General features: G+C 40.7%; 1 protein-coding gene across 1 annotated transcript; it reads right to left on the bottom strand.

The window, feature by feature from the left end:
- Nucleotides 1–2506: 2506 nt before the first annotated feature.
- LOC117715147 (murinoglobulin-1-like) lies at nt 2507–27736 on the bottom strand. The gene is made up of 25 exons (XM_076940957.1): nt 27665–27736; nt 26321–26545; nt 26068–26131; nt 23700–23848; nt 21686–21835; nt 20256–20414; nt 19554–19635; nt 17344–17527; nt 16524–16752; nt 15635–15761; nt 14763–14884; nt 14244–14295; nt 12310–12393; nt 11889–12065; nt 11587–11674; nt 10379–10535; nt 10085–10159; nt 9197–9377; nt 8233–8456; nt 6648–6866; nt 6360–6487; nt 5427–5517; nt 4714–4782; nt 3689–3800; nt 2507–2629 (listed from the first exon to the last, which is right to left on the bottom strand). Exons 1-25 carry the CDS (start codon nt 27734–27736, stop codon nt 2550–2552), a joined length of 3300 nt encoding a protein of 1099 aa, XP_076797072.1. The 3' UTR covers nt 2507–2549.

Genomic DNA, 27736 nt, shown 5'->3' with positions numbered 1-27736 from the left:
CACCTGGTCATCAGCTGATGGTTCCAATGTCCACGTGACACCAGCCTGTTATGGTATGGAAGCATAATGGCTAGGAGTGTTTAGGTTCAAGGATGGAAAAATTTGTGAAATGGATTCCTAATACTTCACAGGTCAAGAAGCAAACAGAACTTGGCTGGGCCAGATTTTTTTTTATTGGATATTTTATTTACATTTCAGATGTTATCCTCTTACCCCATCCCTCCCATCCAGGAACCCTCTAACCCATCCCCCCTCCTCCTGGTTCTATGACGATGTGCCCCTACCTACCACCCCACTCCGACCTCCCCACCTTTGAATTTCCCCACATTCAGCGTCTAGCCTTCATGGGACCAAGGATCTCCTCTCCCACCTATGCCCGACAAGGCCATCTTCCCCTACATATACAGCTGGAGCCATCAGTTCCTCCCCATGTGCTCCCAGGCTGGTGGTTTAGACCCTGGGGATCTCTGGTTGATTGGTATTGTTGCTCTCATCATGGAGCCACAAACCCTTTCAGCTCCTTCAGTCTTCTCTCTAACTCCTCCATTGGGAATGCCTTGATCAGTTCAATGGTTAGCTGTGAGCATCTGCCTCTGAATATGTCAGACTCTTGCAGACCTCTAAGGAGACAGCTATATCAGGCTCCTGTCAGCATGCACTTCCTGACATCTACATCAGCATCTACCTTTGGTGACTGCACATGGGATGAATACCCAGGATGAATGGTCTGCAGATGGCCCCTCCTTCAGTTTCTGTCCCACACTTTATCTCCATATTTTCTCCTTTATTTTACTTCTTCTAAGAAGGACCGAAGCACCCACACTTGGTCTTCCTTCTTCATGAGCTTCATGTGGTCTGTGAGTTGACTCTTGGGTATTTCAAGCTTCTGGGCTAATATCTAATTATCAGTGAGTGAATACCATGTGTGTTCTTTAGTGATTGTGTTACCTCACTCAGGATGCTATTTTCTAGTTCTATCCATTTACCTAAGAATTTCTTGAATTTATTGTTTTTCATAGCTGAGTAATATTCCATTGTGTAGATGTACCACATTTTTTTTGTATCCATTCCTCTGTTGAAGGCCATCTGGGTTCTTTCCAGCTTCTGGCTCTTATAAATAAGGCTGCTATGAACATAGTGGAGCATGTGTCCTTGTTATATGTTGGAGCATCTACTGGGTATATGCCCAGGAGTGCTGTAGCTGGGTCCTCAGGTAATGCTATGTCTAGTTTTCTGAGGAACTGCCAGACTGATTTCCAGAGTGGTTTCACCATCTTGCAATGTTTAGGTTCAAGGATGGAAAAACTTGTGAAATGGATTTCTCATACTTCATAGGTCAGGAAGCAATCAGAACTTGGCTAGGCTAGAATTCTTAAGCTTCACCGCTACTTCCAACTAGCACGCATACTCCAAAGATTTTACATCCTTGTAGATCAGCACCAGCTTGGGACCAAACAACTGCTCAAACACCCGACCCCATCCTGGACATTTTGCTTTCAATCACTATGCCTTTCATTACATAAGTTAATAGATTTATCATTGCAGTCTTCAACATGGCATCCTCCTGGTCAGTAAGGTAAGCATAGCTATTTTCCTGGCACTAGAGGCCTGTTTTTTTTCTTTCTTTGTAAAAAGTGTTTTTACCTGGATGTATACCTTGCTTTTCCCTTTGTTAGAAACTGAGTCCACAGATTTGAAAGTCATCAAGTGTTTTGCCATCAAGCCATACAAGCCATAATCTCTGCCTTTTGATTTTTTTGACAGATAGTTTTGGTATGAAGCCCTGGCTCACTTTTCACTTGCAAAGTAGCCTGGGTCATTCTTTAATTTGTGACTCTCCTGCCTCATCCCCCGGAAATGCTTTAAATGCAGGCCTGAATCACCATTTCTTGCTTTGGTATAGTTCTATTTCACTAATACACCATTTTGATTTTCTTGTGGAGGTAAGGTTGCCACCATGTTATGCCTCATGTTTGGAGCACTGTTTTATTGAAGCAACTGTAAAGTGTTTCCCCGTGTTCACAATGCATGCTCTTCTCTTTAAATGTCATTTCTGCTCATCTCAAATGTAGGGTATAGAGAAAAACACTAACTGAAATATGGATTAAGTGAAGAAATAATCACAGCTAGAGACTCTAGAGAACTATGCATTTATTTTCCAAGCTTGTTCAGTATTTGTATTTCAGAGACAAACAAATCACCACCTGGGTCTGCGGATTCCAGGAATGCCTTGTCCACAGATAGGAATCTCAAACATTCTGTTTGTCTGTGAATGTATGGGAAGAGAAGAAAACAGCACATGTGGTGAGTATAATCTAACTGGGCACAGACAGCAGGGTTTTCAGCAGGAAAGCAAACTGGCCTTGGTGGAGAATGGGATCCTTCAGATTTTCTACCATGAACTACCATACACTTTGGTAAGAGAGTCAGAGGAGTCTTCCAGGTTAGTACACCAATCCAAAGGTACACATTTCTGTGTTTCTGTCACTCAGCGACAATTGTCTGAGCTCATCTCACAAAAGTTGTGGGTCGTTTTGAGGGGAAGGAGGTCAGAGGAAGGCTTGTGGTAGGAATGCCAGGTGCTCACCTGAGCTGCAGGGGCTGCTGTATTCAGCAAAAGCCACGTCATCTGAAAGACATGGGAGTCAAACTTGAGAATGGGAGTTTTTGAGAGGATTTTGTGGAGGGCAGGTGATGTGTTAGGACTGACCACTTTCTACAACCAGGACCTGTATAATTGCTGAAAAGTCACCTCTCTGGGGACATCAGACCAACCAAAGGAGGGAATTTTGCCCCTTGAATCCACTGGATGACACATTTACCCTGGGCCAGTAAGATGGCTCAGTGTTGAAAGGTGCTTGCTGCCATGCCTGATGACCTCAGTGAGTTCAGTCTTTATGATCCTCATGGCAGAAGCAGAGAACCCATTTCCCCAAATGGCCCACTGACCTCCACAGGCACTATCATGTGCCAGCTTCTCACATAATGAAGAAACAAATGCATAACAACACCGGAATCATTTACTCTGTAGAGAAAAATCAAAGTCTGCTTCTCCTACAGTGTTTGAGCAGAGCACTAGCCACAATCCTGCAGACATCTATCCTTTCAGATTCTGTTCTATGCTTCTGCTTTCCCTTCAATATTTCTTGAATCATTCTAGTCTGAAACATTTGATATGTATCTCTTCTCTTGACAGAAAACCCTCCATTTAGTTCCCCAACTCTGGCTTTGCTCTCTTTCTTTTTTCACTGTCGAGCACACAGGCTACAATTCTCTCTCATCTTTTTATTCCTTCTGTGATTATTTGTACAACTCTTCATCTTTCCATTGCTGTATTCATAAGAAGGTTTGTGTGTCTTTCAACCTATAGACCCCACTTTGTAAAATGTTTGATCCCTTGTGTTATTTGGGACATGTTTGCTTGGACAAACAGGAACAAGGCATGAGTGGCTGAATTAACTCAAAATTTATAAATGATTTTTTGGCCTACATAATGGGTCAGTGTCTAAAAAACAATTGTTCTAAATAGTGGGTATGATGGCATATGCCTGTAATATCAGCATTTGGGAGGACTGAGAATTTATGCCAGCCTGGGCTATGTATTGAGGAACTGTAAAAAACAAACAAATAAACAAACAACAAAAAGGACAACAAGTTTCTTTAGGGTCCACTACCATCTCTTGCTTACCTGTCTCATAGTAGTCATAGACTTTCACGATGGCAGGCTGCAGGTTTCTTAGATTCCTTACTGGGATGTCTTGTTGAACGATGAAGGAGAAGGCCAGTGTCTGATTGGTCACCTGGGAAACAGAGGAAAAATGATGCAGACTCACTAAAGGGGCCAGTGTTTTTCTTCAGCATGACTCAGTTATCCATTGGATAGCATTTAACCCCACAGTCACTCTCTTCCTTAACTGCCCACCTACGTGGATGGTGATATGGTGATATGGATGTTAGACTGGGGACTTGAAGAACTGAAGTTAAAGCTTCTGAGAATATATGAAACTCTTCCAGTTCATTAAACAATCCAAAAATCCATATTCCTCCTTAATGTATGATATTTGACTTTGTCCATTGTGAGGGTTAAACCCTTTGAGTTTCTGATTTGGGACTCTATGCTAAGTCCCAGGAAAACCAGCAATGAGAAAAAAAATTAAAGATTTGTTAAAATTAAAAATTACACACACACACACACACACACACACACACACACACACACACAAATTTCTCTCTCTCCCTTCCTCCCTCCCTCACTTTCCCCTCTCTGTGTGTATGTGTGTGTGTGTGTCTGTGTGTGTGTGTGTCTGTGTGTCTGTGTGTGTGTTTGTGTCTGTGTGTGTACTGTTAGAGCCCAGAAGAGGGAATCAGATCCCCCTGGAACTGGAATTACAGACAGTTTTGAGTTGGTATGGCTCCTGGGAACTAAATTCTGGTCTTCTGCAAGGGCAGTAAGTGCCGTTAATGCTGAGTCATGTCTCCAGGCCAGAGAAAAAGAACTCAAAGTATCATGTAGTATGAGGGAACACGCCTCTAATTCGAAAAGCTTTCTTTAGAATTGCTTTTCTTCTGCTATGGGATTCCCACATGGACTCACCAAGAAAGACTGTCCACCTCGGCATGTAGAAGAAGGCAGAAAGGACCCTCACCTGACCTACATAGACCAAGCAAGGACTGCTCACCTCGGCATGTCTAAGGAGGCAGAAGGAACTGTACCTGATCCAGATAGAATAAGACATTGTCATTGCTCACTTCCGTTCTGCTCACGTGTTCTAATTTTTCAAGCTGAAAATGAAAGAAAACCCCTGTGTTACTGAAAAGGCAAAGGCCTTGGTGGTGAGAGGAGTAAATTAACTGCAGGACTGCAGGTGATAAAAAGGTGATGTTACTGAATTCACTTAATGAATGGGAAGAAGTCTTTCCAGTAAGAAAGAAAATATATTTAGGAATTTGTGAATGCTACTCTACTAAAGGCCTGACTGAATATGATTTGATGTAATAATAGGTATTTTTTTTTAACTTTTGGTTGAACATAAAAATGTCACCCATTTGTTAGTACTTACCCCATATTCTCTGAGCTCTGTTATCAACCTTACCTTGTTAATTTTCATTGTTATTTAAAATTCTAAAATTACATCTACAATTTTGTCATTTAATAATATTTTCCCCTGAATCATTATTGACCAGGTTATTACACTTTAAAAGTTAATCTTAGCTAGATTGTGGACTCAGCGAACTCAGACTCCTTTCTTATGTGTCTGTGCTGGCTGCTATCACAATCCATACTGATATCAATCAGTATTTTAACAACTTCAAGTGTGTTAAATGAGTGCTAACGTTGCTTTGACATGGTCTGACATAATTATGATGGTGTTGGTAGGCTCCTAGTCTGAGGATACAGAGAATCCAAACATCTCATCTCTGCTTACCTTTTTCACTGATGGTTTCAATGGGATGAAACCAGATACCATCTTCACATCAGCAATCACCATGTTGGAGGATGGACGGCTCCCCGTGTAACTACAGACCAGAGAAGTGGACAGGAGTCATTTTAATAGTTTGAATCTTGCCCCCTTTGAGGTCCAGCAGTAATTCCTGATATAGCCTGATTTGTCCATATCTTAAAAATATATGGCCTTTGTAGTCAATATAAGTAGACTGCATAACAATATCATCTGGAAAGTGCATTAAAATCACTGGATCTGCCAGTCTGCTTAGCTGGTAAGAGACCTAATATCAAAAACAAGTATGTGTGGAACCTGAGGGCTGATGGCTGACATTGTTCTTTGTCATACACACATGCTGACACACACACACACACACACACACACACAGACACACAAACACACAAACTTGTGTATATATGACTATAAGTCAGGCTATAGATATATACTTTCCATCCAAGATTCCTTCAGTTTCTGCGGTTGGACACTGTTGCTGGTTATATTTTGTATGAAGTTTTTGATGAGTGTCAGAAGAACTGAATATCTTTTTTCTTCTAGAAAAAAATGGAATTTTAAAAGATCAGGAAGGCTTTTCTTTTTTTTGGTGAAGAAGAATAACCCATGTTAAGGTTTCATGGAAAAAATAATGTATTATTTTATTATGATAGTGGCCAAGGAAGGAACCCTAAAAGTAGATTAATTAGAAATTATAATTCTACAATTCTTCATTGCTCATTTTGCTGAAGTCCAATATTTTTATTTATTTGTTTTCTTTACAGACACAGCAAAATGATAATAAAGAGACCCATTTTAGATATCTTTGAACCTGTTCCATGAAGAGTTCTAGGAAGACAGCCCTATAGTAGTTGAGAGAGACAGATGCTCGTACAGAGACAGAGACACATGCCTATCTCATACCTGATTTCTAGTGAGATCTGGAAGCTGTCGTGGCCTTTGGGATTATTACAAGTTAGAGGTGTTGTCTGTACCCGTAGAGCAAATGGAGCCTGCTGCTTCTCCACATGCATGTTGTAGCTCAGCATAGTCTGAGGAGTAGTGAACAGAAATATTTCACCTCAATTGCACTGTGTCCTTGGATCAAATTTTCCCAATTTGAGCACAATGTGTGCTGTTAGGCAAAGCCAGACTTTCCATTTTGGGGAAGGAGGCTCACAGTTGCATACTCACAACTTCCCAGCATCTTACCTGAGCATAAGCACATCCTTCACCCGACACACTGATGGTGTAGCCCCCAGGAATGTCTGGTAATGGGACCTGCTGCAGTAACAGGCGATTACTGTTCTCTACTTGGAACTTTTGGGAAAATGACCCTGAAGATTGGATGATCACCAAAGCATTTTTCTGGCTTCTGGAAAAAGTAACTGCTCCATATTTAGACAGAGCATTGAGGGCCACCACAGTGTCCTGACAGGAATGAATAAAAACTTTTAGGATAGCATCCATTTGGAAGGTCTGGAGCTCTTCCTAAAGTTCATTCTAGCTGTGACAAACTGTCATGAGAGTTCGTCTCAAATGATTTGAGCTCTACACTTTATTTCAGGCTTCAATATAGAATATATTTGAGAGTCAAATACATTCACATGGTTTTTCCTCCTTAGAGTATCCTAGCATATGCAAATAACCCTCTACAGCTAGCAGAAAATATAAATACAATTAGATTTTCCTCCAAACATTTATTGTTTTTTTTTCCCCTCTTTCTTCAGTACCCATGTTTACTCCCTCCTTCTAACAAACTTGCTTTTGTCCTTGCTGAGTCATTAAGACATACAAACAGCATGGCCAAGTGCCTGTCCTGATTCAGTCTTATTAAATAGACAAAAATCTATGATCTAGTGTTGTCCTTCACTGCCTTGCTCCTCAGTGGCATGCTCTGTGCAAGTGTACTTCATGCTCCAGGAAGGATCTCTGTCACATGATCCTTCCTTATCCAGAGAGCTCCAGATGCTGTCCTGAGAACAGAGCCCAAAAAAAGAGCAGATGCATGTGTTTTATAATCACAACAATGACTGTCTATTGAAAGGAGAAAGGGAGAGAACTGAACTGCAAAGCCGGGTGGTTAGTATCATGAAAGTTTTCATTTCATACATTGTATCTTTCCTTTAGAAGACCCTAGTATTTCACTATAATTCTCTGGAGATTAATTCTGCCTTATATGTCCAGAATACATGGTACATAAATTATAGTTATTATGGTAGATGTATATTTTTGGAGGTGGAAGATACTACCTTGTGAGAGTTATACTGTCTAGATGATAAAGTGAATACTTTACAGTCCTGGTTGTTTTCAAGTATCAAGAGGTAAAGCAGGGCAGCAGGACCTCTGGCTAGCTTGGAGAAAACCTAAGGGTGATCTACCCTTCCGGAAATAAGGTTAGAAGAGTCTGTCAGGAGAAGAGAAAGAGCTGTACCTAAGGTCAGTAGGACAATAGACATATCGGTTTGGTCTTAGGTCTCCACATGCTGTTCTAGGGTGAGGGAACTATGTTTAGGATTCTGGATATTCCAGGATTTTTGCCATTGTTTTATATTAATTATTAAATCTGCATTAGAATTTCTCAGCAACATAGGCATGTGTCACTAGGTCTGAAGAGAACTCCTGTGGCCCGGCACAGGAACTAGAGCAATTTATATGGGATACATGATTCCTCACTTCCACAAGACACACAATATCCAAGAGTATCCTTGTTCTTTCCTCTTCCCCCTTTTATGGTTCCTGCATCTCTTGTTCAAATCCCCTAAGTCCATGGGGACTTTGAAGGAAAACCACTGACCTGTGTGGAGGAGAAGCCACCATGGGAATTCTGCTGCTTTGTGAGCCACTTGATGGTGTTCATTGACAAAGTCAGGTCCTCAGGGGCTGGGGCTGGCTGGGCAGTGAGGCGAGCCAGGACGACATAGGCGCTCATCTCTACCTCAGCAGAGGCAGCCTGGGGTTTGTACAAAGTGTCCTCAGATTTCCTAGGTTTCTGAGGTCTTTCCCAATGGATGGAGTTGTCTGGGGGTAAAAATAGAGAAATAATGAAAAGTCTGAGTGGGCAATGACTGCATGTCCATATGTAGAAAGAAGAAGATATAAATGGTTTTAGAAGGTTTTAAAAATTTCACTCACAAGACCCCCATATTTACTAATCCACAGTAAAATTCTTCAGTTGTTGCTATGGGTCATGATTGAGAAGGACCATGGACAGAAATGTGTAAGTTATTAACTAAATTACATCCTCAATGATGCTCTAGCAGAGCTGATGAAGGGACAGTAGCAGACATGATTCTTTTACTCCTTAACTCCCTCAAACAAAATGTCACTTGTTTAGCATTCAAACATAATGAATAACTTAGTAAAGTTTCCCAGTGAGGTCAGAGTTACCATTAAAATAGAAAACTGTCAACACATCTTTCCTCTTTGTGTTCTTCATAGTCTTTGCTGCTCCTGCTAGGTTTATATATAGCAGAGAAAAGCTGGGCTTTAACTACATTCACCTTTGTAACTGAGTTAGACTTGCGAGTGTCCTACTGTGATAATGTATTTGTTGATTTTGATCACACTATCAGAAAATACCAAACAGAAGGCTTTTGTATAGAAAGAAGACTCATTTCTTAATGGGGCAGCCCAAGGAGAAACCTCAGTGTGCCATGGAGATGGGACTGACATGGAATGCTCTTTCCACACTCCATGTGCTCTTCTATTTTCCTTCACTGGAGCTGGATGGAGACAAACATGAGAACACACATTCCTACCTTCCTTTATAGCTTCCTTATCAAGTGACTTCAGGATTTCATTTCTCTTATCCTGGTTCCCCGCCAGAGCAAAAGCATAGGCCATCAATGCCTTGGTGTACACAAAGCTGCCATTTCCTCCTTGCTCTATGGTCTTCCAGGATGACTCCAGGCAGCTCAGGGCTTTGGAGACAACGGGATGCTGTTGGCAGAACAAGAAAAACTGAGCTATGTGACAAAAGGGTCCTAGCTGATCCCGGGACAAATATGGAGGCTGCAGTGTTTATGCTTTTCAAATCAATCCTCCCTCTTCTCCTTCTCCTTACCTTCTCCTCCTTCCCCACTCTTTCTCCATCCCTCTTCCCATTTCTTTATTTTCCTCTCCTTTCTTTCCTCTCCTTCCCTCCCTTCCTATCTCTTTCCCTCATTTACTTCCTCTTCCCTCCCCTCTTCATACCTTCCTACTTGCATTCTTTCTCCCCCTCTCTCCTTCCCTCTCTCCCTTTTTCTCCCTTTCTGTTCATCCCCTGCTCTCTCCTTCCCTCCATCCTTTCCCTGTTCCCTCTGTTTTCCTTCTTTCCTTTTTTCCTTTCTTTCTTCTATCTTTCCTATCTTATTCCTGTCATTGATTGTCTTTATACCCTCTCCTCTATATTTTGGGAGCCATTCCTTTTTATAAACTTCATTCTATTTAAGATACAGACTAACAGGGACAGTATCAGAGGCTGTGTTTTTGGGTTGATCTTTGTAACACATCCAGGATTTCATTGAGCAAGTGGATGCTCATTAATGAAATCAGAAAAATGCAAAGCATTGTAAAAAACAAGAGAGGGGCCACTCGGGTTTGAGAGATAGAAGCCACAGGCTTTACACCAGTTTGGGATGCTGGAAAAGCAACATAGCACCTACCATGGCTGGAAGTGAACTTTCCAGAAGGGCTATGGTTATGTAGGCAGACAGGGTCATTTCATCATCTACTCCTCCCTGCAAATAAGGAGTGAGTTCAGCAGAATATACAGCAAACAATCCATCAACACTACCTTTCCCGTTCATGGCCAATCCATGTATTCAATGGAAGTTCCCATTCATATCTCCATTATGAAAAAGTACATTCCCAACCTACAGGCTTATTCCTAGGTAGTATGACCTGACTTTAAGGTGTTATTAGGTCACCATGCTTATAAGCAGTTCAGAAAAGATCACCTTCAAGTCATTGTTCAGCAGAGACCCAGAGCTCTGGAAGCAGCCATTGTCCTTCTGCTTCTGGGAGAGCCAGGTGAAGGCTTGGGTGATGTGTAACTCATCAATGAAGATGAAGGCTTGAGCTTGGGCAAAAGACTTGAACACAAAGGCTGTGAGCCTGATGGAGAGGGAAGAAGAGTAGGGGATGAAGCTTTAGTTCTGAGGCAGCTCCTCCACATATGGTTTTCCAGGGGTATAATCCACACTTGTGAGCAATCAGTCTTTGAGAAGAACAGCTGGAGAGTGACTCTGGCCATTCCAAAGAAGTGTTTCATTCCTTGGTCCATTTGGATGGGCACTCACTAGGTGTGGTTTCAGATGCTTCCTATTTTCCTTTCTCACTGCTTCTATTCTGCACCCTCTGGTGTTTATCTCACACACTTGTATTGTTTCCTAGGCTTTCCCTATGTCCCATGATTTGCTTTTGTAGATAAGAATAATCTTCTTTCCTAAAAAACCCCCAGCTATATGTTTTCTGCCTCCGAAAATTAGGTCCCACTTCTTGGTTTATTTCTAGTTTATGCCAGTCACTTTTTCCTCTGTCACATCTTGGTTGTTTGTGTGTATTTACATCAATAACACAGTCTTTTTATTCTGTTTTTTTTGCTTTTAAGTGACTGGGTAATTTTTTAAAAAAGATTTATTTGTTCATTTTACCTGTGTGAACATACTGTTGCTTACTTCAGACAAACAAGAAGAGGGCATCAGAGCCCATTATAGATGGTTGTGAGCCACCATGTGGTTGCTGGGAATTGAAATGAGGACCTTTGGAAGAGCAATCAGTGCTGTTAACAGCTGGGTCATCTTTCCAGCTGTCAATAATACACTCTTATGCAATGCAAGGTCACATGAAGAATAGCAACAGGTTTTCAAGTCTTAGTTATGAGCATCTTTGGATGCTCAGCCAAGTGTAGGCAGACATTTATTGATGAATGATCTTGGAGAGAAATGAAAAACCCAGCTTAGAGAAGCCAGTAAAGACATGACACAGAGTCCAAGCAGATGAGCCTCAAGGGAATCTTACTCCTGCAGTCTATGACTTGCGTTTCCTCAAACATGACCCTCTCAGGTCCAGGCATCTGCTAGATTCCCATAAAATAAGATGCTTGTATAGATGTTGTTAAGAACAAGAGTTGAACAAGGCCTGGCACACAATGGACTCTTCTTACCAAGTGTTTCCTTGACTCTGACCAGATTGATCCCCGAAGGCACTGTAGGAGCCATCCTTGTGTTTGTAGTTCAGCTCCCTCTGATAACCTGGAATAGAAGGCTTTGGGTGTGTTCTGAAGACACGGATACATCATAGAATGGCAGGCAGTAAATCTGAAGTCAGAGAGACCCTCATATACCCTGGCTTATAGGACTGACCTAGAACATTGCTCAGCTCTCCCCTCCAATGCTAAGCCCATTTCTAGACATTTCTAGAGAGAATATTTACAAGAACAAGGTTGAATTTCTGAGCCTTACTGACCAGCTCTGAGGAAGCCGAGGGCCTTCGACTTGATCTTCGGAGTCAGCTGTTGTGTTTCATTCAGATATTTCAGTACGTAGATGTTGGGAGCAAAAAGGACCATGTTCTGCTCTCCACAGCCATAGGGCATCTGGAGAAGATTTTGTGTGTTTTTTATAGCTGAACTCAAGATGTCACCTGGAAGTGAGAGGCATGACATCAGAATAGAGATTATCTTCAAGAACAAAATAAAGTCTTTAATAAAATCACTTCTCAGGGATGTGAAGGAATTTTATGCATGCTGTGTGCTGGAACCCAGTGGGTATTGAGGATGTTAAAGAGATCAACTGTAGTAGTTTGGACTCTACATTTGGAATTATAGTGGGGACAGGGCAGTGTTAGTGACTATTGTTCCAAGTCTCCCAGGGATGGATTGACTCACCCATCACAGAGAAATGGGCTCTGGCTGAATCTTTCACTACTGTTGGTGGGAGCACCAGGGACAATTTTTCTGATACCTCAGCATCTTAATAAGCAAAACAAACAGGTAGATGATCATCTCTGTTCTCTGCACATCTAAAGTGCCCTAAGATCAGTGGCTTCAGAACTGTGTCTTAAGATTTGAGTTCTTCCCTCCCTGGAAAAAATGATCTTGAAGTAAGCATCACAAATCTACATTTTCTGGCACCACAGGCTTGTCAATCTCCATAGCTTTTCCTTTCATCACCCATTGCTTTGAACCAAAGCATCTGTCCAAAATGGAATGTATGAGCCTCTGTAATATGAATTCCTCCACTTCTATCAATACCCTAATAGTTATTTTAATAAACACATGAAAATGTGTTATTGACTAGATTTTGGTTTAGGAAAATCCTGCCTCTGTGTCTGTATTTGTGTGCGTGCGTGTCTGTGTGTAATTTGACATTAGTTATTGTTTTCTGGGAATGGGGAACTTCAATTCAGAAAATGCCTCCCTAACACTGGGCTGTAAGCCAGTCTTGAAGCTTTTCTTTTTAAATAATAGCTGTGGCAGGTCCTGGCCCAGTGTGCACCATCTGTGGTGTATAAGAAAGCAAACTGAGCAAGGGCAGAGCAAGCTAGGAAGCTGCACCACACCACAGCCTCTGCTTCAGTTCCTGATTCCAGATTCCTGCCCTGACTTCACTTCATGATGGACTGTGGTCATGTAAGCTGATCAGCTCTCCAAGTTGCTTTTGGTTATGGTGTTGTATCACAGGGATGGAACCCCAAGACAAAGCAATGTGTGACTAAACATTCCATATGTCAGAATAAGGGAATGGAGAAATCCTGAGCTGGCTTTTGTTCTTCCTGCTTCCCTGAGTTGCTTGGGAGGCTCTCTGATCTCTTCCATGCAGCTGTCATGGATGCTTTCCTATGGCAGGGATGGTGGGTGGATTACATTGTAATCAGTAACTATGAGGGGAAGCAGAGCTGACCAGCGGAAAGAATAGGGCTCTTGTTATCCTATCTCTGGCTTTAAAAAACTTTATCCCCAGTGACCCACCCCATCCATTCTGGCTTTTTTCTGTCACAAAAAACATTTAAAGAATTTTAATATTATTAGATGATTTTTTTCTTCCAATCCCTGTATTAGGAACTGTTACATTAGTTTGCCTGCTTAACAAAAAAATTTACTTTACTTAATTTCTTTTGCTAACTTTCATATAATAATGGATTTTACATTAAATTAATTATTCTAATTTCTTTAGTCTTTTGACAAATATGTTTTGAGTGATAGTACAATAACTTGTTAACAGAGGTGCCGGCAATGCAGTCATTATTATAAGTGGACATTCCCTAAATTTATGCTTGTCCCTCAAAGGGGACAGTATGTTTCCTCTTGTGTGGTATGGTGCTATATTTCCTTTGCAATGGTTAGCTTCCAGTGAGGAGCAGGGATAAAAGAGCAAGTCATAAAGACAACCACTAGAGAAAAATGTAATGTTAAGTACATACCATGATTTAGCTTGGCTTATGTATGAAATTTTTTTATCCACATAAATCTTGTTTTTATCTAATGCTAAACAAATATGGTACTCCCCAAGATATTCTCTATCTTCCCACACCCTCTTTTTAGAGAAAACCTCAATTGTGACCTCTTCTCACTCATTCTTTTTCTATAACTTTCTGAATTCTAAAAACCAAAGGAGGTACAGTGAACCTTGAAGCCCCTGGTGAACAATACTCTTGAGGGCTCAATCATGTAAATGATGATCTTAATTTATGAGTCTCAGTTTTGTAGTGTTTTAGGGGTTATAAGGTATACACTATTCTGATTTTCTGATAGGGATACTGCATGATCTCTAAGTAAGCAACTTAAGTTCCTATCTCATTGATGTTTTCAAAGGTTCTCACCTGATGGGCAGAGCAGTAAGCTGAGGGTATGCTCTTTCTTGATTCCTTCAGGCTTGGACAAAAAGATAGGAAATCGGACATGAGAAATCAAATACCTAGTGTACAAACACAAAATTGCTGGAGACAGTTTTTTGTTTTGTTTTGTCTTTTGAGAGACAGCTTTACTTGTGAGTCCATGGGCTGGAATGGCTTCAGCATGTGAGAATTTGGGCAAGCTAATTAAAAAAGAAGGCAATAGGGAAATATAATAAAGAAAAGGGGTGGGGCATAATCTGAAGAAAGAGATATAGCCTTGAGAAGATAAACTGTCTTAGATTCTCTTCCCTGCCCCGAAAGCTTCAGTTTTAAGACTAGGAAGGGATAAAAGAACAGAACACATATTGGTTTAAAAGCATGGGCTTGCCAACTATGAACTATCCCAAAGCCATGTGTTATTATCTTTTGTTCTTCATCTACATATAGTCAACATTGCTCCATTTTTTGGACTCAGCACACTGCTGACTGAGGAGGGTTACTCACCTTAACTATCAGGACTTTGACTACTGTGTCCTTTCTCCCAGTTTCAGGAACTGTGGCCACCTCAGAATCACAGGGCTCTGGGGACTGTTGTGCTTCAGCAGATACAGAGAAATTCACATTCCCTGAAACAAAGGGTCCAGGGAGCTGAGCTCAGTGTCGCGCCCCCCACTAGATCAGCAAGGAAGACGTGACAAACCGGATCCTTCTCAACAGCCTTTATTGGAAGCACTCTTTTAGATTTCTGGGAGAGACCTTGAATGCCCAGAATGGACTGTTTATATACCCTTAGCCCTGGGCGGGGCAAAGCGCATGGAGTTGCACGATTGGTCAATTTGCAGTGCCTCATATGCATACCCCGCCCGGGAGGGGGTGATTGGCCAGGTTTGTGGTACCCTAGTGGTACCTCATTTGCATGCCCTGTTCGGGAGGGGCTGGAGCCAAATTCCAAAGTGCACTGCGCCTGGTAGTTACTACCAGAGCCTAAGCAGCCCCCATCTTGGATTGCTGCACCAGAGTGGTTGGCGTGTGCGAATGCCAGTCAAAGCGGCAGCGCTGTCAGCCACTTTGAGTCGGCGGCGCTGCTTTACTCAGCCGACAGATCTGCGGCTCCGTTTCAGTCAGCCATCAGGTCGGCGGCTTACACTCAGATCTGCCAGGAACCTGGCATCCACCAAGCCCCAAGATCTGCAGGGTATCCTCTGTTCTAGGAAGGGTTCAAGAGCCTGTCTTGTATTTAAGAAGGTGTAAGCACACTCCAGCAGCAGCAATGACTGTGAGCTTCCTCTTGGGGACCCAGTGAGAAGGAAGTAACTGAAGAAACTTCCTACACTCACCTTTTCTGTGTAGAATCCCCTTATAAAATTTTCACTCACCTAAAGTTTTGGGAGTTACCAACCAGGATGAGGTGTGTCTCCCATTGGCACCAAGGCAGTAAGACTCGTGATCTTTTCCTACTGGAACAGCTGTGAAATCAGGAGAGGCTTCCAGCTGCACAACCATCTGTGGCCTCACAGGGAAAAAGAAAGAGTAGATAGCTAAATAAATAAATAAATAAATAAATAAATAAATGTCACTGTGGAAGGACAAGGTGTTATGCATGGGAGAAGGTAGGCAAAAGAGTCTGAAGAGAATTAGTTTTAGAAAGAGAACAGAAGAGGATGTGTTTGGAAAACATGTCTAAAATGTCCTGTAAGTTGACACAGAAGGTTTGCATAAATTTCATCCACACATATCTGTCCAGAACTTTATTTAGCTATCATTTATGTATTATCTACACAAGCCATTAAGAAGATAATTACATATGTATCTACTTATATTTGTTTTATTTTGATGGCAGAAGTCCATTTACTGTACTAGATTTTTAACTACTATTTTGAAGTATACACCTACCTCAAACAAAAGCAAAATCCATTGTAAAACAATATGCCATTTTATCCTGACAACAACCTCCTATATCTATGTGGACCATGTCCTTTGATTGTATACAGAGGCTATACAGAATATCCTATTTCTGTCAGTACAGTATGTGCTGTTCAAACTTTGGCAAATATTATGTAGTATCCATATTATTAAACAACTCTTTTCTGTATATATGTAGCTAGATTCTGAGAATTGTTTAAGCATTTGGAACTGATTCCTTAGTGGTCCAATACAATCTCTTTCCCACTTACTTTCTTCTTTTCCTTTAAGTCTTAGTTATAATTTACACACACTAATTGCCCTCTTCCCCTCTGGTCATGCTTAATTCAGAAAGATGTTTACCCGCATGCTTGTAGGGAGGAAGTTCATCACAGTGGCTTTGAGTATGAAGGTTTCTCCACGGATCACAGAGTAGGGCAACGAGAGCTCCACAAAGAAGGGCTGGAAAGCTTGGAGAGGTGCCACAGAGGAGAGGCCAAGGCCAGTATCATTGGACAGGCAGAGGGCTTCAGCCTTCCATTTAGTGATGGTGTCAGGGACTGTCATTTCCACTTCAGCCACTCCTGAGGAGCTGGGAGAGTAGGAGAGTAAAGCACAGAAAGTGAGCACATGAATTGGTTATCTCTGAGATGGTAACTCTGAGTGTGACAAGACACCATTTCTTTGAGTCCTTCAAAGGAATGATAGGAAGAGAACAGAGTAAACAGAACTCCAGATGACAAAAGGTCTTTCTCTAGTCTCTTTCTACTAACTCAACTCACAGTCCCACAGCATCTCAAAGTTCATAGATTAGTGGAAATCTGAACATAGATTTGAAGTTTTCTCTGAATTCCCATCTTCAAAATATCATAGAACAGTTTTATGACTTATATGGTCTACTCCATATAGGCATCCCATAGTCTGTTCCATGTAAGACTGCCTTACTTACTACTCAATATGGTGATCCTGAATAGTTTTAACTATCAGGAAGGTACTAGATTGCTTTTATGTGCATTTTCTCGGAATGATGGAAAATCGTGTATTTTGTATTTGATGGGTTGATATGCTATAGTTTTCTAAATGACTATTTTCCTTTGTTTATGATAAAAATTAATTAGAAAAATGCAAGAAAGCAATGAAAATTTTATACCCTGACCAAATCATTCAAATGGAAATCACTTACTTTACTGTGGCTAGATCCCAGATCCATGTTTCAGGAAAATATTTTCGAATTGTTTCAATAACTGGATCTTTAAGTGGCAGATCTCCACGTGGTGGCTCTTCAGATGGTGGATCTTTATTTGGTACCAAATTGAAACTTCCAGAACTTCCACGAGGAAGTGCATCATCAGATTCCAAAGTAGGTGCTATGAAGTTACAATGGAAGAAATGGAATTGTACTTGAATACAATGGGACATAATGTTGCAATGTAAGTGTAGCTTAATTTTCAGTTTCTTCTTGACTGTTAAACACTATTATGGTTACACTGGAAATAATGCATTGAATCACTCACTGTGGAGGAGACTGGGAAACATCTTCGTTAAAGGAGAAATCTCACCTAGAGTAGTTGAACTTGGAAGGAATCATGATGCATATTTTCTTTGGTTGAATATTGGAGAGTTAGTGAATGCTTACAGCTATAATGCACCCCCTAGGAGGAATGTAGACTCACAAGAAATGTAGGATTTAAAGCTGGTGATGAAGGGTCTGTACTCTGCTTTTTTTGTTTCAAGAACAAGTATACATGCAGATTTAGTTAGTGCTTTATCTAAGTATTTCCAAACTGATTTCTAAGCATAGAAAATTTCTCCCAATTTTTAAATTCATACACACACACACACACACACACACACACACACACACACACACAGGGCTTCATTTCTACAGGTCCTTCCCTGATAGCCACAACCTGTAACCCAACCTCGGTCTTTCTATTTGCCTTCAAGAATTAAGTATTTTCTAGTGTTTTAAGTTCATCACCCATTACCTTAACAGCTACAGGGATAGTTGTCCAATTATTCCATTGTCTAGAGTAGTCACAGTGCCTCACTCAGGCCCTGTTGTGTTTAGAAACTTGTGAAGATATTTCAATTTCATTTCAAATCAGTATGAGGGAAATTAAAGTAGTCCAGTCAGAATAATGTTTTATTTTATTTTAACACAGATATAAAAATAAATTTTAGTATTTAGGATATAAATAATAATAAAAATAGTGTTTCATGATTTCAAGTTATATTACAGAGGTATAGTAATAAAACCATCATGGTAAAGGCACAAAAATTAACATGTAGATCACTTGAACAAAATATAAGACCCAAACACACTCATGTAACCACAGGCATCTGGTAGTTGACATAGATGCCAAGACACACACCAGAGGAAAGACAGCATCTTCCACAAATAATGTTGGAAAAAATGGATGCTCACACACAGAAGAATGAATGTAGACCTATATCTATGACCCTGTACAAAAACCAATTCCGAATGCATCAAGGACCTCAACATGAAACCTGAAACTGCTAGGGGAAGAACTATAGGCAGCAACCCTAAAAAATACATGTGTAGGCAAGGACTCTAAATGAGACCCATTCACTTAGAAGTCAAGGTAAATACTTGACAAATGGGACCTCACAAAACTGAAATGTTTTTCACATAACTATATAAAGAACTAAAAAAACCAAAGAGTCAAGAAAAGAAACAGCTCAACTTCAAATATGGGTTGTGGATCTGAACAGTAGTTTCAAAGAAATTTTAAAAGGTTAAGAAATGTTTGTTATACTAGTAATTAGGGAAATATAAATTAAAACAACTCAGTTTCCATCTCATCCCAGTCAGGATGGCTAAAGTCAACAAAACAACTGACCACAAGTGCTGGAGAAGATACAGGGAAAGGGAGCCCTCATTCACTGTTGGTGGGGATGCAAATGGTGCAGTCACTCTGAAATAGACTCAGGTGAGAGGAAGAGGAAAAAATTAAATGGTTCATTGGTTAATATATGAGTGTGCCACACCCTTTGGCATAAGTGCATTTTTTTCTTCCTGTCCTCACCTTTATTTGCAGTTCCTGGATTTTCTACCTTTCCTTCCTAATGCTTAGGGAACCCTCTTCACCTCTCATGACACATCTACAGAAGTTCTTCCCACTTCACACAATGATCCTGTATCACAATAATTGTTGCATTTTGTCTTGATTTAACATTGAAGAAAGGACCTCTAGCCTTTAACTTTCTTGTAGTACCAGCATACATCTGAGCACATTTTGTTCTGGTTAGGTTGGATTCTTTTTCTCTTACTTGGATGCTATACATGCACTACAATTTTATTTTACCAGCTTCAATAGATAATTTACATTTATTTTATTTTGTTCTGAAAATACTGATTTGTTATTTTACCTGCCATTGAAACCATGTCATAGTCAAAACAAAATGGAGGATATTTGATCTTCAAGTTGGTAAATGCTGTTAAACCCACATCCTAGAAAGAAAAGCATTAATCAAGTGAAATACCTCAAAATTCTAAACAAAAAAGGAGGTATAAAATTTGCAGTAAATATTTTACATATAGTTTTACATGTTCAAGTAGATTTCCTACTCAAATTGTGTGTCCCATACTCATTAGTGAGTACAGTGAGGAACATAGAATTTATAGTGAGGCATATGTGCAGGCCTTCTTTCTGATGCAAGGCTGTTAGTTTTAGAAGTCACTCACAGCCATGCATGGTGGCGCACACACCTTTAATCTCAGCACATGAGAGTCAGAGGCAGACAGATCTCTGTGACTTTGAGGTCAACCTGGTTGACAGAGAGCCAGGATAACCAGAGCTACATATTGAGAGCTTGTTTGAAAAACCATCATCAACAACAACAACAACAACAACAACTAACCAGTCAGTCCCCCATTCTGTGCCAGTTTCCTAAATAAAAAGAAAAACATAGTCTAGACTGGTCAATTTCCAAGATGTAGATTTACATGTAAGGTGGGTGGTCTGCCAGTGACTCATATCCTTGGTCTAAGCCTTAAATTCTTTACTAATATAGTGTTTCATTAAACCTAAATAATTCAAGAGCAGGAAGCTGATAGATAATACAGCTTACCTCCACACATCTGTAGACATTTTTCTCTTGTTTATATGGTACTGAGTCTCGGTGCTCATCAGTGACCATTGATTTGTGCATCAGACAATGTTCTTGGTCTTCACTCAGGTGGGAACTTGGGATGAATTTGTTGTGCTGCATACCTGGCAGATTGTATATCTGTAAGAGACAGGAGATGAGGGGGTAATTTGGGGAGCTCTCCTTGAGTTAGCTTTGGCTGAAATTGTGGTTCCTGAGTTGACTGAATGGTTGGCTCAGGCAGGGCCCTCTTTCATGGAAGATACACACACACACACACACACACACACACACACACACACACACACACTCACTGTGATCATTACAAATACCTGAATATTCAAGACATAGCTATTCTCATTAAAAGTCCAGGCACCCATTGCATGGAGAGGGCAGAGTGGAGGGGTGGAGGGGTAGAGGGGTGGAGGGCTGGAGGGGTGGAGGGAGAAAGTGAACTCCATCCCCCATTTTAAATAACCCTTGTGTTTTTAAACAAATTGTATATATTTGCCAGCTAAAAATAACTGCTCAAGAAATCTCTTGTTTAATAGATTTGGGGAAAGTGAAGATGAAAAAGAAAAACATCTTAGCAGGATACTTTCCATAGCATTTTCTACATGTGCATCATAAAATCTCATCATTAAACTTAAATTAAATATTGGTTTAATTTACATGTTATTGTAAGACTGGTAAATTCCCAGCATTATCTAGACTGAAAATTTGTTTTTAAATTTACAGATCTACCGTACATCCTAAAACATTCTATTAGCCAGTGTCAATAATAATTTTTACACTATTAGAGTGATCATATAATAATTCCTAATAAGTCCTGTTTTTAATTCAATAAAAAGAAGAGTTTTACTGTCATTTTCTTGGCAAGACTGTGTAAATCGTGTATGGTTTCATTTGTGCTTCTGAGAATTTTCAAAACAAGTTGAGAACCTTGCATTTTAAAATTAAAAATTTCTAATATCCATTTTTTCTTACTTGGGGAACCATTGACATGTGCAAGATTCTCTTTGTGTAAACGGTTTCCTTTGGCTCCCACATGCAGTGTGACTCTGAAAAGCTCCATCATAAGCATCTGAAGGGGACAAGCCACTCCTAGGGCAGGACAGCTGCAGTAAGAGCACACAGAGTTTGCAGCTCACAGAGTGCCTTATTTCCTTCTTTGTCTTCAGTTTATTCGCTAAAGTTTTCTCATCTGTTCTTCGGGATCTTATAATGAAGAACTCCGTTAGAGACGCTGTCAGCATTAAATGCAGTGTTTTACATTAGAGACACTGTCAGCATTAAATGCAGTGTTTTTACATTCCAGAGCCCTAGTGGCTAAACAATCACTGTTTTATCAGAACCAGGGTCACTTCTGGTCTCTGCTGACCTGTTTTGGACAGAGGCTGAAGGGGACTCACCCAGGAAGGGGAGAGCTCAGCCTCAGGCTTCAGGAACACCACACTTTGGTCCACAGCTCTCAGGCCACAGAGGGACTGAGGAGAAGCTGTGACCCGCAGATGGGTTTGTGAGCCAGGAAGACTTTGAGATGAGCTGAAGCTCAGGTCCACCTGCAGGATGGAAAACCAACCTTAGCGGGAGTGGGGGTGGGGTGGGAGTGGGGTTCCTGCTCTCGCATCCCTGAAACCTGACACATGGAGTCACCTTGGAACTCTGCACACACATCTGTTTTTCCAGATTATGAATACAGTCAGAAACACAACTGAAGTTCCTTGATTCCCCTTTCTCACCTGGAATTGATTTAGGAAGACAGGAGATGTGTCAGTCAAACTCTGAAGCAGCAGAGGACTAATTCCACTCCCTGAAATTCTTACAAATAGCTCATTTTTGGCGTGTGTGTTCATGTATGTGACTGTGTTGTCATGCACATGTATGTGCAGGTGCATGTACCCATACACCCAGCAGAAGCCAGAGAAGGGTATGGGTGCCCTGCTCTTACTCTCTACCTTATTCTCTTGAGAATATCCCTCATAATCCTGGAGCTACACTGACAGCAGGTAAGTCCCAGTAATTCTGCCTCTACCCTCAGGAAACAGGGGTCATAGGATCCTCTGGCCATGCTTGGCTTTTATGAGTGTTGGAATCAGAATTCAGCACAGCAAGTGCTATTGCCGACTGAGCCGTCTCTTCAGTCCTGAAGCTACACTCCTTCACCGTCTCTCCATCTCCCCTTCTTTTCCTTTGCCTCTCTCCTTTTCTTATTCCCTCTCTCCATTTCTGTCTTCCTATCTCTTTCTCTTTCTCCATCTCTGTCTCTCTCTGTCTTTCTGTCTCTGTCTCTATCTTTCTGTGTCGCTGTCTCTGACTCTCTCATTCTCTCTCTCTCTCTCTCTCTCTCTCTCTCTCTCTCTCTCTCTCTCTCTCTCTTTCTTGCTGTGGTGAGGTTTTTGAGACAATGTTTCTTTGTGTAGCCCTGGCTGTCCTGGAACTCACTCTGTAGACCAAGCTGGCCTTGAACTCAGAGATCTGCCTGCTTCCCGTGTGTTGGGATTAAAGGTTCACACCACAACTACCCAACAAAGTTACTCATTTTAAAGGACCTTTTTCATGATGAATCTTATGTCTGGGGTGGAAAAATCAGCATTCTAATTGGAAATATGTCTACATCTGCCTCTGTGGCTACCAGGTCATCTGCCATTCACCTTCATCTCTCAATGCTTCCTATTCATTTCTGCCACTGAAGCAAACTGCCATACACTGGGTTGTATTGAAAGAGGCTGATGACAGCAGGTCAGAGATGTCATTAACTACTCTAGAGTAAGGAAAGCACAGATGCTCACCAACAGATGTATTTTCAACTATTTGTGAACAGGTACTGAAGATCTATGATACAGAACACATTCAATATGCTGTGTCATAAAATTCAAAGGTATTATGTTATCACACATACAGAAAAATCATAATGGAGAACTGGAGGGAAAACAAATATACTAACAATTGATAGGTCTGGATCCTATGACTGGTCTCATGTAAGACTCTGTGACATTAGAGTCTATGAGATAGCTCAGTGGGTAAAGCTGCCTGCTGACAAGCCTGTTGAGCTGAGCTTGATCTCTCAGACTCATGAGGAAGGAGAGCACAGACTTCTAAAACTTGTTCTCTTTTCTCCATGTGTGCACATTCACATGCACATGTGCACAAATAGATAAATACAATAAAAATGTAAGTTATACAACTAAATTAGTTATTAAGGGTTTGGTTCTCCTCTCTTGCTCTCCACTTCTTCTCTGCTTCCTCTCTCTTAAACCTCCAACCATGTGTGAGGTTTGTGAATTGAAATCTGGCACTCTGGTACTTTTCACATCTTTGCCTCTGAAGCACACACTAGTGACTGGGTTTAGCATCCTCATCTGAAATTTGTGTCCTTAAGACTCCCCCCTTTTAAATAGACATTGTAGGTAATAAACCCCTCACTTTGTTGCGAAGACACTTTTCCACTTCAAAGCTTGCAGAATCTGCTATCACTTCTCCATCAGGCAGGATGGCATAGATGAGCATTTTAGCCACGGGGACCATGCTGAACTCCACAGGGATCTCCAAGGCAAAGCTGCCTTTTACTGCAGCTGGAGGGAATAGGAAGAGATGGTCATGGGTCAGACTACTGACAGGAAAACCCACATAACTGAGCACAGGGATTTGGAGGACTGTCCTTATGTGGAAGACAGTCTTCCTGTCCTGTGGTTAGTTGTCTGCATGCTAATGATCTCAGGAAGATATCACAAAGATGTCTTCCACCAAGATGTTCACTGTAAAAAGTTATCTTGGTTATTTATAGCTAGTCATATGCTAACCTCTTATCTCTTTTACATCTTAGCATCCCAAACAGCATGTTAGATATTCCTGTTATAAAAAGGAATGAGACAACCTTGGCTTATGTCCCATTTAATATTCTGATGAAAGGAAGACTAACAGAGAGGGAAAACTTGGTACTAGGGAAGCTGAAACTTAATAATCATCTCAGAGGAGCAAGCCACATTTGGCAATAATAAGCATATCTTTGGTATTAAACTTTTTCTCAATGCAATCTTCACAGTATTTGCATATCTTGATAGAAATTTATGCATTTCTGAAGTCTGTCTTGTTGTTTCTGGTGAACCTAAGGGGTTCATAAGCCTTCTCCAAATCGGTGCTATGAGTCCCACTTATTATCTGTTGAAGAACTAATTGCATATGTCATTAAATAGCTAAATAGTTCTTATAATTGGTCAATGACAAGGAAACCCCTTTTCAGTAAATTTGTTGAGCATCCAGTGAGTATCTCCCACTTCTAGAAATTACTTGAAAGATATCTCTGACTGTATGGAGAAAACAGGTTTACATCTAAAACTTCCTAGTAGGCAGTGTCATTAATAATTTTTAAGCTATTAGAGTGCTCAAATAATTATTTCTAATAAGTCCTGTTTCTAATTCAATATAAAAAAGAGTTTTACTGTCACTAGCTTTGATGAGACTCCTGTTAATATGGTATGGTTTCAATTGTGTCCCATGAAGTCGATATGGCCATGGAAAGAAATGAATAATAAAAGGTAAATTATAGAACCTGTGTTTGCATGTGGTAAGTGCTCTTTGGGAAGGAAAGAATGGCAAAACAGAGCATTGAAATTACCAGGATTTGGTGGTAACTTGGGATCTTAATAGAAGCAGGTGCAAGAGGCCCCATTAAGGGAGTGACAAGTGAGTCACATTTTGTTTGAACTGAGCAAATATCACCAGAAGATGAAAGGGTGACATCACTCACAAAGTCACAGCAGCTATGGTTCCCTGCCCAAGACCTTACCAACTGCCAGCCAGTCAATATTCCAGCATGGAAGGGGAGGGGTTTGTGAAGACCCACTCTTAGCTGAGGAGCTATTGACAGTTTATAGCTGCTGAGGAGAGGAAGTGTCAGACCTCTTCAGTGATGAAGTCCCTGGTAGATTGTCCATGTTTCAGGGGCTGGCCCACTACCTCATCATGGATAGCACTAACTGAACTCAATAGTTTAAAAAAAAGACATAAAATAGGGAAGGGGCCTGGTGTGGTAGGCAGGGAGGAGTGGGGGAGGGATTAGTGGGAAGAGGATATGATTAAAATACATTACATAAATATATGCAACTTTCAAAGAATAAATAAAATGTCTTTAAAAGTAAAAAATAGGATATATATATATATATATGCTATAGATAGTTCAGAAGTTAAGATCACTTGATGCTTTTCTAGAAGACCCGGGTTTGATTTCCAGCACCCACACCAGGGTGCTCAGAACTCTGTAATTCTGGCTCCAGGATATCCAGGAGATATGATACCTCTGGCTTTCAGAATACTTGTAGTGACATGCACATAGTTATCCATGTGCACCTCACACACAATTTTAAAATAATAAAAACGAATCAAATACATGAAAATCAGTGTAGCTAAAATGTTAAGGACCAAGCCTGGCACCCTCCAGATTATTTTTGGAAAGATGCTAAGATAACTCATTTGCCTTGAGGATTATCTGTATGTGAATGCATAGGTTCCTCATGTAGACTGTATCTTGGAGTACTGTGTGTATTCAGGTGCTACATATTCACAATAGATATTTCACCATGTTGAATGATACTCAGTTTGGGACTCTGAGACATTTTCCTGAAGGTCATGAGTGAGAACATACATTGGATGGCACAGCCATGAGTTCCTACTGTGGAGAGCGTCTACAGAGACACACAAGCAAGATGGCACTGTTAGTTGCTCAGTGTAAGATTACCTTGGTGAGCATGTGGACTCTCAGTTGGAGAAATGTTACTGTGTGGGAGACACTTACATTCTCCTGACTCCACGAGATGAGTGTGGTTTCCAGTCTGGATGATGCTGCCCTGGGCCATGACCTAAAATGGAAAGTATTTTCCAAGCTTACATCTATATTTTACAAGGCTTTCTTCTAAGTGTGCTAGAAGAAATGGAAGAATCTATTGTATTCCAGGCAGAAATATCCAGCCTAGAATCCAATGTATCAGGAGAGACATGGTCAGGAGAAAAAGATGTTTTTCTTTCTCCAATGTGGAGCCAGAACTCACCAGGTAGTGGAAAAGGAGCTCTCTCAGCAATCCCAAGTCCTTCCCCTTCAGAATAAAATGTGCCTGAACTGTGTGAATCTGGTTGCAGGGCAAGATGCTGCTGGTCTCTGTGTCAAGGTAGATGTAGCTCTTGCTGGGGGAGTTAACAGTGTAGGCCACATGCTCTGCCTCTGCATGTCTTTCTTCCATGCAAAAGGAATGGGAATTTTCCTGCTTGTGGTGGACCTGGAGAAACATCAAATTACTGTGCTGTAGATTGTCTAGCTGGCAGAACCTCTCTTCTGTGATCAATCAGAGGATTTTCCTATCTCATTTAATGATTGAATATTTTGTACATCTTATTAAAAATGGAGGGGAATTTTGTTAAATAAATTGATGTCTGACACCCTCAATTTTCAGAATTGAGGCAAATATTTATACCATGGAAGAGAGAAAAGGGAAGTGTATTATTTTTATGAGACAAAGAAAGCATTTATTGTACATTTATTATATAATAAAAATACTTTTACATACAAAGATTTTAGTGCATAATGAATGTGCAAAATAATGTACTCTGAGCCTACTGATCCAGCTTACTACCTGATCCTATGTTCCTGCTGGCTCTCATCTTTCTTCATAGACCCTCTCTGTTTTCATTCCAGTTCTTTCCCTAGATTCCACATATGGGGAACATATGGAGGACATATGAGGGATAATTTCTCCTAGTCTCATACTTTTTTCTTAAATTGACAATTTCTAAATTTATTCCTTTTTCTATAGACAAGATGATTCTCTCATAAATATCTGAGTAAAAGTCCAATGTGCACATATTTCTAATTTTCTCTATCTACTTATGTAATGGTGGGCTTTTCCACCTATGCCCAAGTTCAAGAAATAATGATTCCATGACTGAATTATGAATAATTGTCTAGTCGAAAAGCTTGGCTTCTCCCGTTAGCTCCTAATTCAGTTATTCTGTTACTTTTTTCTGTGGTTACTTCTACTCTGTTTGGGCAAATCTCCCACACCTGACTCTATCCCAGAAATTCTCTTTGTACTGGAACTTCCAGCTCTTTGTTTCCTGCCTAAGCTAATAGTTTAACAGTATTTTATTGACAGGTGATGCTTCCATACATTGACCAAGAGATTCTCTGTAAACACTCATCCACCAATAGACATTAAAGTTGGCTCCATATCCCAACTGTGCTGAGAACTGTTGAGATAACCATGGGATGTAGATGTCTCCAACATATGTTAGCTTTCATTCATATGGGCATGTATATGACTGTGGCATACCTGTAGTGTACACTGGTTTCCCTTTGGGATTATGTAGAAGCTCTGAGCTTAGTGGTCATACTAATTTACCTGTGTCCCTGCTGTGCCTACAGGTTCCTTTGTTCCCATAACCTTGCCAACATTTGCTTTCCTGATAGCCAT

Source organism: Arvicanthis niloticus, chromosome 9, assembly GCF_011762505.2.
Source record: "Arvicanthis niloticus isolate mArvNil1 chromosome 9, mArvNil1.pat.X, whole genome shotgun sequence".
Classification (NCBI taxonomy): Eukaryota; Metazoa; Chordata; class Mammalia; order Rodentia; family Muridae; genus Arvicanthis; species Arvicanthis niloticus.
Note: the sequence above shows the minus strand (reverse complement) of the source record. Positions and strands in the feature narration are given on the sequence as shown.